This window comes from Lissotriton helveticus, chromosome 6 (assembly GCF_964261635.1).
Source record: "Lissotriton helveticus chromosome 6, aLisHel1.1, whole genome shotgun sequence".
NCBI classification, from domain to species: Eukaryota; Metazoa; Chordata; class Amphibia; order Caudata; family Salamandridae; genus Lissotriton; species Lissotriton helveticus.
Window position 1 is genome coordinate 1,699,959,887 of NC_136067.1, and position 16,176 is coordinate 1,699,976,062.

A 16,176-nucleotide genomic window follows, 5' to 3' on the forward strand; every position below is an offset into this window, starting at 1 on the left:
GTTGGTTGGACGCTGAGCAGCATGTTGTGGATGATGAAGAGGTTGGTGAAATCCAGAAGTATGGGTGATTTGCTTTGGATTGTTGGTGATGCCAAGAAGACAAACAGTAGGATGTGTTCTTCAGAGTGTGTTGGTTGGAAATTTTAAACTTTTTTGTGTAGTGCTTCACATTTTGTAGCTTTTTTTCCAAAATCCGAAACACAAAGGTTCCATGGTAAAAATGAGGCAGGTGAGGCAAAAAGGGAAACATAACAAATATGGATTGATACACATACAATTCTTTCTAGTAAACATACACAAAAATGATTGGATTTATTTTTTCTCTGTAGTTTAACTGCTCTAGAATTTCATAATGTTTCCAAGGTAAAATGGTCTAAAATATTTTAAAATACTTTTTGGTCCATTTGAGGTATGTCGTTTTTCCAAGGTATAGAAAGAACCAATTTGGCAACCATTGGCCCATAACAATCAAACAAATCCCATATGTCAGCAGATAAAGTTTGATTTTCTAAACCAAAAAAATAATTTTTTTGTCAGAAGTATTATTTATTTGACTTAAATTAGAGAAATTAAAATACAAACAGATTCCCAAAGCATAACAACTATCAGACATCTGAACCAGATCTGCTCCTTCCAGTAAACATCATGGATAATTTGAAATATTTAAAGGGCTCTCTTATATCTTGCAAATTGTTTGAAACTGTAACCATAAATTAGTCAATGCTAGTCAATCTTTTCATTTGTATCTGTATTTGTAAAGCATGCTATCACCTTCGAGGGTATCCTGGCGCTGAGCAGGTGTATGTGTTCCAAGCCCTGCCTGTGGTAGGTTTGGTTAATTAAAAAGCCAGGTCTTCAGCTTCTTGCGAAATTCAAGAAGAGAGTAGGAGGCTCTGATGTGGAGTGGGAGGTCGTCCAATACTGAATGAGCAATGAAAGAGCTCATGAATGATCTGGTTCTGTGTCTGTACCAATTCCAACAAACAACAAAGGACTCCGATACTAGTTCTGTGTCGATCATCTGTCCTGGTCCCTGGGTCCATTTTTCAGTTAATCCATCAAGCTCGAATAGAAAATAATAACCTTCTCTTCATGTAACTCAAGGAAGACAAAAGAGTTCCACAGAAGAGGCTTCATGCTATGGTTTTAAAATCATTGTGCATGCCCAAATATTTTGTAAATATTTGAAAATTATTGTCGATGGAATTAAAAGAATCTTTATGAAGAGTCTAGAAACTCTGAAAGATACAGAAAATAAAGAGTTGTGTAATGATATGAATGTGATGCAAATGCCATAATTGTCTGATAATACTGGGTATTAAGAAAATGCTTGGCTTGTTCCATATTAGTGAAAACCCTGGTAGTGATGTTATTCTACATTTTCTATAAAAATCATATCTTATCCATACATATGTTTGAAGTGATTAAATTTCATGTTTTTAAAAACTGTGGGTAATTAAATCTGAAAAGAAAGTTTTTATTGAGAGTCCGGGCTAGAAAAAACATTCTATTAAGAAAAGTTAGAGTAAAAATTAGTTGGGACTCAGAATCTGTTATTCAATCTATATGTTGGCCCATTGACGCTGTTTTTGCCCCTGATTGAATCTTGTAATATTAGACTGTAGCCTTTTTAAAAAAGACAACAGAATATAAAAGGAATTAGCTCTAAATTAACTCTAAATATATAAAGAAAATTTGAAAAGATGTTAATTTTAATAAGAGTCTCAAAATTGTAAGTGGCAAATTACTCCTTTTTTAAATGCTTAGCAGTTTGTTCCAGCAATGGTCCATAATTTTTACCTACAATATGATTAACGTTGAGGTGAAGCCGAATACTCTGATCATAGCTAACAAAAATACATTGGAAGAGTTGTGTAATATACAGTACATTGTACCCATTTGTATGTAAAAGAGATTTATTCTGTACCTTGAATATGTCCAAAGAGATTTGGTAATCCTTACAGCTACTGGAGGAGAGTACAAAGATTTTTAAATAGTTATCAACTGTGGGTGGAATTATTATTATTTGTTTTTTATCTCTTTATTGAACATGTAATGGATCCACCCTTACAAATAAAGAAAAACAAACAAATGTATATTTGGCAACATCCGGAGCAGCAAATGGAATATTGCATACATTTGGGAAGGATCACAGACATCATACATGATACATCATTCAATTATTTCTCAATTGCTTCCCTCGCTTTTGTCTCTCCCTACCCCCCACCCCCCCAGCTAGGCCCTATTTTTCTCCCCTAGGTTCCAAATGTGTCCCCATTTTGTGGGGCAACCTATACTTTTATATCAAGCTCTTTCTGCCAGTCTGCAGCAGTCCATGTCCTTGTTACAACTGCAGAGCTTTGGTAGATCCTGTGCGCCCACATCCCTGCTATATTTTGCTTTGCCACCCCTGAGGCCGGCATAAGCCAGGTTTTAGTATATGTGGGCGACCAGGCCTCCCCGTGACTCCCAGTAAATGCCAGCGTGCGCCCAGGTGTATATGTAGGCCCAGCACGTCCAACAGCACCCCAGCCTCCCCTGCCTAATAGCGCTGAATTCTAGGACACTCCAAGATAATGTGAAAGAAGGTGCCAGTCTCCTCGCATCCCCTGGCGATTGGAATAATTTTAAGATCAATTTGAAGTTTCTGAATTAGAGGTTCAACATATAAAACAAAGAGACCACTAGGGACATGCCATGTGCTACTCTTAACTGAGAACACCTTCTCAGCATCTAGTGATGAAAAAATCAAGAGACTGGTATCTTTGTGGTGAGATTGATTAAAGTACGGACAAGGATTATATTTTCCATCCAGTTCTAGGATAAACATATGTTCTTTTGGCGACCCAGAGGTCAGATGTGGAGTAAGTCAGGGTGCAAGAAATTTGACAACTGTTTTCCTGCCACTAAAGAAATTATATGAAGTGACAGGATGAATACAATTCATTATCCTTCCCTTTTTCTTTTTAGTAAAGACAGAAATATTTGATTACAGCTGTGATTTAGAGTTTGAACATTTAGCAATCCTCAGTGAGAAGCATCCAACAATAACAGTCCTATCTCATAAATCGTAATCATCTCACCTGGCCTTATTTTTCTTTGTCCCAAAAGGTCTTGCCCAGGGTTTCTGGGTTTTGAAATGATTGTTCTACATCCTTATCTCAGAAAGAACCAAACTTGTACTTTTCATCTGCCTCAGGCAATGTAGTCTACCACTCCTCACCAAAAGCCACTACTGACCACACACAGTATATATGCTGGTCAGATTGTAGAAGCAGGTAAAGGGGTAAAGGACAAGAAAGAAAACAGAGGTACTGGATATCATCACTCTGTCTCTTCACTCCGCTTGGCACTAATGTCTGTAGGTCGACATGGGGATCGAACTGCTAGTGGGATCACTTCAGTAATCTGTGGTGAAGGTTCTGAATTTAACTTTAACACTGAAAGGATACACCTTAAAGATATCCCTGCATAATCAACTCTCTGTGTTCTTGGTATGAAGCTGACCTTCCTGATACTGAAAGTTAAATGGTGGTAAGTGGCTACTGCAGTGCCCAAAAACCTCCTTCTGTCTTAGCAAGATATCTATCTGAAGCTTCAAAACATGCGCATTTTTATAAGATTGATTATGGGTCTAACTAGACTCTTATGCTACTGGAGAACAGTAAACCCTCATTAACATGCTCTGATTCCTATCCTTAACCTTATGTTTCACTTACTAAATACCACCTCTACCTTAATGCTTATCATATACACATGCCATAATTGGTTGTCCTTCCAAACATGAATGGCAAATCTCCAATCAAAAGTCCTGGGTGTAGCAACATTGTAGCTAGATTGCCTGTCAAGAATGCTTTGTAACATGTGGAAAGTTATAACCGGTAAACCTGGATGGATACCGCCATCTCCAATTTGGGTGGCAGTTCAGGAATTCTTAGCAATGGTAGTTTCATAATTGAGTCATTGAATAGTGCAACCTCCACACACATTGAACCATTCTATAAGCTGTGGCAACACTCTGTAAACACCGCCAGCCTCTCCGCGTTCTGAGTTGACTTGGCGTTGGAGGGTTTGGAATATGAGGCCCTAGTGCCCACAGTCAACATTGGTAAGCATTGTCACTGACCTTTTGGTAAGCATTGTCATTGACCTTTGCCACCTGCCCCCTTATCCGTCTTTTGAATTTCCCAGCTTCTTTTAATCCATTCCTCCTCTAATAGAATGCTTTTATTCCTTTTGTGGACTGGAGGGATGGAGGCTAGAGACTCTTGTCCCCTTTTCTTTACCTTTGTGGTCCCTTAAGTTTTACAAAGACAATTCTCTCAAATAGTTGTTTTTTATTAGAAAGCATTACATTCAAATAGTTACTCTTCGTGCTACTTCTATATAAAATGGTGCGGTAATACCATTTTGTTTATCCTAGTGGGTTACATAATAGTTCCTCTTGATTTTTTCTAGGACAGCATTTAGAGATGGGTGTTCCATATACACAACCTGATGGCCTTGGAAGTAATGGCGTCAAGAACATCAGTGTCTTTATACTATGTGTTTATTGGCTTCTTCACTTCCTTTGAAAGGTGGATTGTGCTATGACGTGGCAGAAGCATAGCTGGAAAGTTTTCAGACAGCTAATGAGTGACATTTATATGGTTTCATTGCGCTTTTGGGTGACATTCTGCTGCCAAATGTTTGACACTTAGAGTATCAATTTCTCATGCGTAAAACAAATCCATGACCAGTGTTTGGGTGGCTCTTAGTGTGTCTTCTGTTATTACATCCAGGCATATCACACTAAAATTAATATATACCAAATACAAGCCAGACCTGTTAGGTTTGACAATCCTTGTTAGCAGTATCAACCAAATGAGGAATAACAACGATTTTGTTGAATAATTTGAAGTGAAAATCTTTCAGTTTCGAACAAATTGGACTTTGAATTAAACCTTACTAAGGTCTGTGGAAGAGGTTTAAGTCTGCAGTGTGTCTCAATCACTTCCATTCTCCACTTCATATCACCATGTTAAGCAGTCTCTCTCTCTCTCTCTCTCTCTCTCTCTCTCTCTCTTTCTCTCTCTCTCTCTCTCTTTCTCTCTCTCTCTCTCTCTCTCTCTCTCTCTCTCTCTATTAGTCACTTATACCAATTTTCCACCCCCTATCTTTCAATAATCCACCATCTATCTCACGTCACCTTGTTCCTCCTTAATCTCTTTTCACTATGCACTTCTGCATGCACTTTCTTATTTTGCCCCCTTCCCCACACACCCACCCACTCAGTCTCTCTTGTCGCCAGTAAACACACCATTCATGTTCTTCATCTGTCTTTTACTGTCTAGATTTCGGTAACCAACTACCGCCTTCACGCCTTTTCAAATAAAATGATAAATGCATTTGGCACATGTGACCATCGGCATTTGTGCAGAGCAGAGAGGCCAGAGATTGGATGAGAATGTGGTTTGAATGCCTGTAAGACTCACTGACAAGCAATGTGAGAAACTTGAACTGCTTACAACCTGAACTCCAAAGATTTCAACCGTGCACAGTCATGAGCGACCACCCACAACCTGAACTCACCCAGACACCCAGAGACAACACAGTTTATATTATGCACTGCATAAAGAGTTCCATGCACAGGGAAACAACAACAGCAACAAAGCATCAATGTTGTGATAAGTAAAGAGGGACTCAGACCCTGACAGAGATTACCTTAAGGGTTTACAGTCACTATTGAAACCCCATCATGGTTGACCTGGTCCCGTTCCTGCTGCAGTCTGGCAACACTGGCCGGGCTTCGGCTGTGTCACTACTCTCCTTAGTGAGAGAGATTCATGGGCCCAGACCTAGTTACCATGGCAACCAGAGTAACCTTTTCACTGGGCCTGACTTACACAACCTGAAACATGTTATGAATCAGTCACACCAGTGCTGGCTTTACAAAAACAGTGCTGAGATAGATCAAAGTGAAACCTTGCCAATCGCCAGCCATGCATCTGAGGAATGAAGAAGAGCTAAATTTGTGTAACATTACATTCTAGTGGGGGTGATGCGGGGAAACCCACTAAAAATGTTATATTAACCCCAGGTGCATGGCACTTGGGCTGCTCTGCTTGATGCACATGAGAACCCTACTACGTGTATGTTGTCAGGCTGTAGGCAAGGATAGGAAGTGTGGTAGAGGGACAGGGTTGGCAATGAGCTTTATAAATAAGAGCCGGGTGCTTTGCAAATTACACTTGTCTTCAGAGATTTTGCAATCCAGCTTTATTTTTGCGGAATTATTTGTATTCTGTGTTACAACTGTATCGCTGATTTGTTTGTTTCTGTTATTATGAATGTTATATGATATTGATGAGGTATATATGATTTCTGAGCTTGATCCTCTGAAAATCATCATCGGGAAATCAATTTATGTCAAGCACAGCTCTGCATACCGGGCTGTACGCAATGACCACATCAGGTTTTAACCCCCTCCACAACATGGAATGTATGTCCACAGTGTCCATTGATGTGTGGTTAGCTGATAGCTATGATCCTTCTGGACCTCTGTGTCACAGCTGGCGACAGAACACTGCTGCACATCAAAATTCCTAGAAAGCTATATGTGTATAAATAAAGCAGCTGTATAACAAGTAAATTTTTAGGTCAAGCGTAAGTGTACAACCTCTTGTATACTTTAGTATACATATATCTCTATGGGCCAAATGCCGTTCCTTGCTTTTCATTTGTTTGTTTCAATGTCCTTTAAAAATCCTTGCTTACTAGTGGGCAGTCGTGCCTCTTTACTCCTACCTTTTTCCTCCAACGAGCAGGGGGCACATGCATCAATGTAGGCTTTTGCGATTCCTTATTTGCGATTATTAAGGAATCGCAATTAAGGAAGCCTATGCATGTAGGGATCGCTATAAAAATAGCGATTCCCAAACATTCCTTAATTGCGACTCCCAAATTGCGAATCGCAATTAAGGAATGCCTTCCCATTCATTCCCATGGGCATACAAGCCCATAGGAATGAATGGGAAATTGCATGCGCAATTTGCTAGTACCCAATAGGTACTTGCAAATTGCACATGCAATTTTAAGGGTGCAAGGGTGTCAAAAGGACACCCTGTTGCACCCCAAGGGCATGTGTGTGTGTGACCTACCACTTTGAAAAATGCACTTTACTGCGTTTTTCAAAGTTTTTTTAAATTACCATCAAATTGATGATAATTTGCGACCCCGCTTTGCGAAATCGCTATTTGCGATTTCATCATGCATTTCATTTAAGGCTTAAATACAATTGCAATTTAAGAAATCGCAATAAATTGCGAGAGCCTTACAGTTAGATGCATCGCAGAAGGCCTATTTGCGGGAGCGCACAGCCAATTTTTGCGAACCTCACCGTTTGCGCTCGCAAAAAAGGTTGATGCATGTGCCTGTTAGTACAATATCATTACGCTTTGTTCTGTTGATCTGTTGATCTGCTCATGAGTGGACTATTCTATTATGTTTTCAACCTCGTGTTACACTGCTCAGACCCATAGCTGATTACATTTTATTGCAGCATTATTGCTCTCAGTAACTTCCATGTGGCTGGTATTCTTTTGTATTCTTCCTGAAGACAGCTCCCAGGCTGGCTTGGAATGCAAACTATTAATTATTGTGATTTAAAGTCTAAGACTGCCTACTTTAATTTCCTCTATAAACAGGCACAAAAGCACTGTAACAGCATGCCATCTAGATACTGCAGCTCTAAATCATGTAAAAAAGTTAAACCACTACTTACCATTGTTTCAGTTCCATTAAATCAACGCTTCAAATGATACTTTAATATGCCTGCTGCTTGTGTTCTTTCCTACCCTCCAGGACCTGTGCTTGGCTACTGGCTGAGGGATTGGAGGTCTCTGCTCTTAGTTTAGTGCTGAAGCCAAAATGTTTCTTACTGGAAGAATGATCCCTGTAAATGTGCATTTGAATGTAGTACATTAAATAAATGCAGAAGAAGAACGCAGTGCAGGGCTGGCACAAGGGCTGTGTGATCACACTGGAAACAGATTTCAGAGCAGAGGGGCCATGTTTGACACATTCCAGGCCTCAAGCAATTCCAGACAATGAAAATGCCAAGATAACTCCAGTGATTATTGTTCTTGCTGGAGAGATGGAGTTGTCTAGTGGAAGAAGTGGTGACTCATTGCAAGGTAGCACAGGGTTAATATTCATTCTACAAAGAAAGTGTACCATGCAGATCACAAACTGCATAAAATGTAAATAGGTCAGTGGGTTACTGCTTTTCTGTTACTTGCAACTTATAAGTTAAAATCCGAACCTAGAAAAGTAATTTTATAACTGTCATCATAGAACTGCAGGGCACTGCAAAGTATAGATTAGAGCAGATATCAATGTTGCAAAAAAGGTTTCATCTGGTTAGAAATCGGTTCTTTTTATTTAAGAGAACCCCCAAGTATGGTGCGCTGTTTTCACTTCTGAGTTTGTGCTTCTGGGGCCTAAGCACTCTTTAGCAATGCTGCCTACCAATATACACGACTCTGTCTTATGTAACATTTCCTTTACACTAATTTATACACATATGATTGATTGCCTCTGTGTAAATTTGTGTTATGCAAAGTGCTTTGACACCCTAAACTGTTATGAGTGACGCTTTATAACTAATTAAATGCATCTGAACATTAGTGGTTATGGAGCCTTAAGGAACACTGTTAAAGGGTGGTGGTGATGAAGGAATCCTCAACACTCAGCCTTACTTCAACATCACCTCAGCACCACCTCCGCATCAGTGCAGCACAACCTCCTCCTCAGTGCACCACTACCAGTGCAGCACCAACTCAGCATCAGCCCAGTACCAGCGAAGCACCACCTTAACATCCGCACTGCACCATCTTAGTTTTAGCACAGCACTATCTTAGCATTAATGCACCACCCCCAACGCAGCCTAACTTCAGCATCAGCTCACCACCACCTGAGCACAGCACTAACTAAGCATCACTCAGCACCACCTGCGCACCAGCTCAGCACCACCTCAGAACCAGTGCATCACCACCACCTCAGCATCACTCAGCACTACCACAGCATCACTCACCACCTCCTCAGCATCACTCAGCACAGCACCACCTCCTCATCAGTGAGCCACCACCAGTGCCGCACCAATGCAGCATCAGTGCAGCACCACCTCAGCATCAGTGCAGCACCAGCACATCACCATCTTCGCATTAGCATAGCACTACCTGAACACCACCACCACCACCACCAGCACAGCCCATTCCAGCATCAGCACAGCACTACCTCCTTATCAGTGCAGCACCACCTGAGCACCAGTGCAGCAGCACCACCTTCAGCATGACTCCGCACCACCTCAGCACCACAGCAGCCCCACCTCAGCAGTAACTCAGCACTTCAACATCAGCGCAGCCTCACCTCAGCATAGCACCAACTCAACATCTCTCATCACCACCTGAGCACCTATGCAGCACCACTACCTTAGCATGAACCAGCACCTAGGCATCACTCAGCACCACCTCATTATCACCTCGGCATCACCTCCTCATCAGTTCACTACCAACTCAGCATCAGCGCAGCACATCATAAACATTAGCACCATTTTCGCATCAGTGCACCACCCCCAACACAGCGCCACCTCAGCACCAGCGCAGCACCACCACCTCAGCATAACTCAGCGTAACTCAGCGTCACTCAGCACCACCACCGCATCACTCAGCACCACCTCAGTAACACCTAGTTATCACCAGCACACTACTACCTCAGCATCACTCAGCTCCACCTGAGTATCAATCAGCATCATCTAAGTATCACATCTGCACCAGCACACCACCACCTCAGCCCCACTTCAGCATTACTTGGCACCACCTCAGTGTGCCCTCGAAATCTGGCACCTTTTGATTCTCTCCAAGTGCCCGTCTGCTGCTCGTGTTGTAATTCAGGTACTAGTTCTCAATCTCCACCCTCCTATTGTTTATGTACCTTCATTCATAACAAAAAAGCCATAATAAATAAGCATTACAACAGGCCGGAAGAGGTTGCCAGCATTGCAAGGACAAAAAAACTAGAGGACATTTTTTGATAATTCTTTTTTTTAAAGTCATTTAATTGTACATAATGTCTTCTTTAAACTCCACTACATAACAATCCACAACACAAAATACCATTCCCCATACTGACACAGTCCCATTCCACAAAATGCCATTACACTCAAAACACATAATTACCATTGTTAGACCTGGCACCATTGGCGTGGGTCTCCCTTCCATTTCTTTGCTGTTGCCTCTTATGTTTTTGGGCACTGTGCCACTGCTGTTCAGTGCGGCAGTGCCAGTGCTCCCTATGGTAAATTGGTGTATGAATTAGTGACTCCATGATTGGCTTGTTTGGTTTACTTGTCAGACCCTAGTACAGTGCACTGCATGTGCCCAGGGCTTGTAAATCAAATGCTGCTGGTGGTCTTGCAGCACTGATTGTGCCACCCACCGGAGCAGCTTGTAAAGTGTGTCTCAGGTCTGCCATTGCAGAGCCTGTGTGCAGTCTGGTACTGCCATGTTGACTTGCCAGTCCCTGAACCTTCCCCTTTATGCATATTAGTCACCCCTAAGGTAGGCCCAAGGGCAGGTGCATTGTAGGTAAAAGGTAGGACATGCCCTGATGTGTGTGGCATGTCCTAATAGTGAATTACAGCCATTTTTGATTTTTCACTATTGCAAGGCTACCTGTTCCCCATAGGCCAGAATGGGGGATCTGATTAAAACATTTTATAATCCTAACTGACTCAGGGAACTAGATGGAAATTCGAGTTTAGTATGCCTGAACTCAGAATGATAAAATATATATTTTAGTGAAGTTGATTTTAACATTCTGTGTTTGAAAATACCACTTTTAAAAAGTAGGTATTTTCTTGCCTAACTATCCAAGCCTGCTTCTGCTAGGTTGTGTATTCCTTGTCTGGAGTTTGAGTGACAGGGGCTGGGGGATTTCAGGAGACAGGGCTGATTAGACCCATCTGCATGTAGAGTGGGGGGAGGGGAGCACCTGGGACCTGATAGGGCTGTGCCTGCATTCCACAATGCTGGCTCCACCTCCTGTGGTGCGTCTGAGGTCCCTGGCCTACACTGTCAAAGGAAGAGAAGGAGTCCTGTAAACAAAGTGCTCCAGGACAGACCAGAGCTGGTTTGGGTTAGGTTCAAACACTCTCTGCCTTTAGAGACAAAGGATTTTGATGTATAAAACAGGGGACCCAGACCCCAGAACTTTAGATCACTTCTGGGAATCAAGATGAACCTTTGCTGAGGAGAAGAACCAGGAAGCTGAAGGAGGAGACTACCCCTGTACTGTGTGTTTGGGGGTTGGCCTGCAGCGGTTGCTTCATTTCCAAAGAAAGGAGAAAAGGACTGATTGTGCTTTTTATCAACTTGAAGAAGAATCTCCAAGGGTTTGAACTAGAGCTTGCCTCCTGCCTGAAGTCTCAGGGATACCAGACTTCACCAACCAGCTCCACCCGCTGAGTTCCCTTGCTGGGAATTGAAGTGCCTGCTGTGGCGCTGGGCCTTCTGAGAGACTGTGTGTTGCTGGGAGCTGGAAGCGCAACGCAACAACGAGCAGCGTGTGGCCGCCGCAGCAGCTGTCGCCGCATCGCCGAAGAAGCGAGCCGCCGCTGCCGATGTCATCATTGCATCGCCAAAGCGCGGCGCATCACCAGAGAATCTTGCCGCTGTCGCAGAGGTCGCTGTCGCATCACCGGAGAAGTGCGTCACAGGGCCAGTCGCGGCTCCAAAGATCAGCGGGACGCCGCACGGCCGTCGGGCGTGCATGCATTGCATCAACATTGTCGCACCGTAACCAAGACGCAATTTTATCGCAGCGCACTGGAGAAGAGTATCGCATCGAGGTGCCATCTTGTCGCATCGCACCGGAGAGCAGTAAGAAACCGACGCATCACCTCCCCACACAGTAAGAAAGTGACATCAACTCCCCTGCACAGCAGTAAGGAACAAACGCATCCACTCCCCTGCATGTAAGGAACCGACGCATCACCTTCCCTGTGACCCCTTTGTTTTCATTGCGTTACGGATCCAAAGGTACATTGAGAGCAAAGTGTCGCATTTACAACTTGAAAGAACTGAGCTATTTTATACTATTTTAAAGTCTATTTTTAAGTACAGTATTGTGGATTTTTGTCGTTTGGTCTTGTGTTAAGTCTATATAAAAATTATTATTCTTACAATACAACCTGTGTGGTGTTCATCTGTAGTGTTGTCCCTGTATTACTGTATGTGTTCACAAATGCTTAACACACTGCCTCTGAGATAAGCCTGCCTGCTCTTGCCAAGCTACCAAGGGGGTGAGCAGGGGTTATTTTAGGAGTGTAGCCCCTTACCCTGACTAGACGCAAGGGACCCTATTTGGTCAAAGGTACCTATCTCTGCCAACTAGAGACCCCCAAATTCAACAACCATCCACATAATACAACTGCTCATTATACCACTTAATTCCACTACACAAATCCACAGCACACAGTTTCACACCATACAATACCACAACTAACAAGTCCAATCCAACGCACATAATTGGTACGCACCCCAGAAATCCACTCCAATCCATAACACATAGGTAAGGGTCATCTACAATGCCAATAGCTCCAACTCTTTTCTTTTTTTTTAAACACACAGATCTTATGCTTAGCTCCTACCTATTTGTTCTTTTCCGTCACCAGAAACGTAAAGCTATACACACAGTTGCATGCCGCACATTTCCGCTCCACACATTTCCAGTCCACACTACATAATTTAACAACAAATCACAGAATACAACTCAACAACACAATTACACAACACACACCATATATCCAATCCACACCACACAATTCCAGATTGTGCCGCAAAATTGAACAGCACAACACTTAATTAAACTGAACTACTTACCTACTCCAAAACACACAATCCCACTCCCAATCCCATAATGCCACTACACTGAATGACACATAATTGCTAACCATATATTTCCACAGCACACCATGCCACATAATGCCACTACACAAATCCACTCCACACAATTCTACACCACACAATTACACAACTAACTAATCCAATCCAACCCATATAGTTACACTATTCAACACATACATACACTCCATAACACATAAGAAAAATACATTGCCATTTACAATGGCAATAGCTCTAACTCAAACAAATGTGAGACAGGTTGCATTTCCAATGCTTGTTTAATTGAGAGGTCTCAAACAATAATTTTAAGTGGACGCAGGCCTGAAGACTTCTCTCTAGGTAGTGTGTGTTTTCAAGTGACACCAGTAATTATAGAAAAGCTGTGTAAAACCCTGGAACATAAAAAAGCAACACGTCTTCTCTGAACTTTAGTGGTCATGTCTCAGACTTTGGCCTTCACATGAAGATTGTTTTATTGATAAAAATCGGAAACATCTTTTTGTTGCATGAGTCCCATAATGTGAATTGATTAACGAAGTTGCAAAAAGTACTTATTTAAGCTGGTTTAATAGCATAATTTTGACTAGAATACGTTGTACAATGAGTATGTTGTCTTTGTTTGCAATTTTCAGACTCCTCCAGTTCCACCGATGCCAATTCAGATATGAAAGTGACAGTTACCGTTCGCCTAGGTGAACCTGACAATACAAAGCACTGTGAGTACCTCACCTTCCGTTGAATATGTGTTTAGTCTTTCCCAATCCTTTGTTTGTTTGTTTCTTCGGTGCAATGCAGCTACCGACATGATTTCTTTTTTTAATTAATTTTTCATAACTCTTTTTGTGAAAAGCTCAATAGACAGTACAATAGCATTTGCTAGAGCATGCACATCGGGGATCTATTTACATTGGTTAGGAGGTCAAATGACAGGGTGAGGCGGCAACCATCATACAAACGAGGAAGTATCAACATATAAAAAGCATCATTCTTTAATCGGCTACAGCCTCTCTGGCTTCCACAGGGCCCTGCAGTGCCCCCTGTAAGCTCACCATGGCGCCCACACCTCCCATTTATTAATGCACCCTCTTCTTTTGTAGACTGTTTCCTCTGCTCTCTGGCACCAGTCCATGTCCTTTTCCCATTCTATCACTGAAGGGGGAAGTGTCGTCCCCTCACCCCCCCCACCCCTTAGCAATAGTGCGATTCGCGATCCCCGCTGCCAGGGTGGGCCATATGGTGACATACTTTGGCCAAACCGTCTCTCCTTAATTATGAGCAGATCTCATTTTACGTCAAGGGGCATGTCCGTACCCACCACCCTGGCCATGATTGCCGTAACCCTGCGCCAAAACTGCGATATTTTAAGACATTCTCATAGGATGTGAAGAAAGGTACCCTCACTCTGGCAACCTCGAATGCACTGTGGTGATGGCGCCCTACCAATCCTACGAAAGCGTCAAAGGGTAGTAGGAGCGAAGCAAAATCTGGAGCTGGATCAGTCTGAAGCGCACTCATATTTCCCTCCAGCCCTGGAGTGCCTCATGCCACTCCTCATCTTCTATGCTGCCCAGGTTGTCCGTCCAGGTGACTCTTAAGGCTGCCAGCGGGTGAGGAGGGTTGTTTATGAGTTTGCGATATATTAATGAAGTTTCTTTCTCGGGAATAGGGTCCATAAATAATGTATCCTCCAGCGGGGAGTAGTCAGGAAGGGAAGTGTCACCTTTTAACTGAGTCAACAGGGCATGCCTAAGTCTCAAGTAATGAAACCTCTGGGTCTCAGCCAGCTCGAACTCCCACTGTAAGTCCTCAAACGAAAGTGGGGCTCCCTCCCTCCAGACATCCCGAAGTCTATATATTCTTCCAGCCTGTAAACCCTGCACTAAACCACAACAGCATTCTGCTGATCAGTTTGTTATGCAACTCCAGGGCCTGATTTGCCTCTCTCCAGCACGTCGCAACTACAGCTGAATGTGGGGGCCAACTGGTATCATTGTTTCGCGAATACAGCAGTGGCTCACACTTCCCTGCAGGCATGGTGTCTCGGTCTACTTTATATGCTGGCTCCTCTCTATCCGAGTATGCCCAGTCATTTACCACTAGCAGTTGAAATGCCCAATAGTAGAGACGTACATCTGGTATAGCCAGGCCTCCATCATATACCCCTCTCTGCAGCTATCCTAGTCATGCCTTCCACAGCAATTCCTGAGTATCTTGGGCAATCTTTTTGAAAACTGTCGGCGGGACCGGACAAGGGGAGTTCTGCAGAATGCACAACAAGCGCGGTAAGGCCATCATCTTGAAAAGGGCCGCCTTTCACACTGGGGACAATGGTAGGGTTCCCAGTGTTGCACATCACTATGAAGTCACTCCAACTGGGGACTAAGATTCCTTTCCACAAACAGCTGCAGATTACGCTGTACCTGCATCCCCAAGTATTTAAAACCTTCTTTAACGGTAGGAGCCGTACACCGCCCCAGCATTCTCGGAGGTGATGCGGGGGGCCGCCAGCAGGAACACCACTGATTTGGCCCAAATTATAGAATATCTGGAGTAGCTCCCAAATAAGTCAAAAAGTTGAAGCACTCTGGCAATTGAGTAGTGGGGCCTCGCTAGATACAACAAGATATTGTCAGCATACAACAATGTTCAATCCTCCCAGCCTCCTGGTGCCTCAATCCCCCAAATCATAGTTTCCCTCCTGATCCAATGACCAAGGGCTCCAATGCCAACGCAAACAGTAAGGGAGACAGAGGGCACCCCGTCTCATACCCCTCCGTAAGTGAAATTGCTGTGACAGCACAGCATTGACACACACTTGGGCCATTGGTTCTTGCTAAAGGAATCTCACCCACTTGCAAAAATTAGGGCCAAAACCCAGCTTTGTTAACACGGCAAACAAGTATGGCCATTCAATACTGTCGAAGGCCATGGATGCGTCAAGCGCCATCAGCGCCATTTGCGGACCAGAGGGGTCTTGCGTCCTGTGCAGCACTCCATAGAGCCTTGGCAGGTAGTGACGGGTGCTCCTATAGGGCATAAATCCCGACTGGTCCCTATGAACTAAGTTACTGATGATCGGTATCAGTCTGTTCGCTAGGGCCTCGTTGATAGACTCGTAGCAGTCCCTCTTCCTGTGCCTCTTGCAACATATTACATAGTGGTGCCACTAATCTAGAGGCCAAGCCCTTGAATAACTCAACGGGTAACCCATTAGGACCAACTGCCTTTCCCACCT

The 16,176-nt window shown here is 43.2% G+C and overlaps 1 protein-coding gene across 13 annotated transcripts in view; it reads left to right on the forward strand.

Moving 5' to 3' along the window:
* The window catches only part of LOC144763708 (uncharacterized), a 2,434,724-nt gene that overhangs the window by 159,140 nt on the left and 2,259,408 nt on the right, over positions 1–16,176 (forward strand). For all 13 annotated transcript variants that reach the window (XM_078649561.1, XM_078649562.1, XM_078649564.1 and 10 more), the window contains exon 2: positions 13,574–13,657. In XM_078649561.1, coding sequence (XP_078505687.1) covers positions 13,574–13,657 — 84 coding nt within the window. The remainder of the gene's footprint in view (positions 1–13,573; positions 13,658–16,176) is intronic.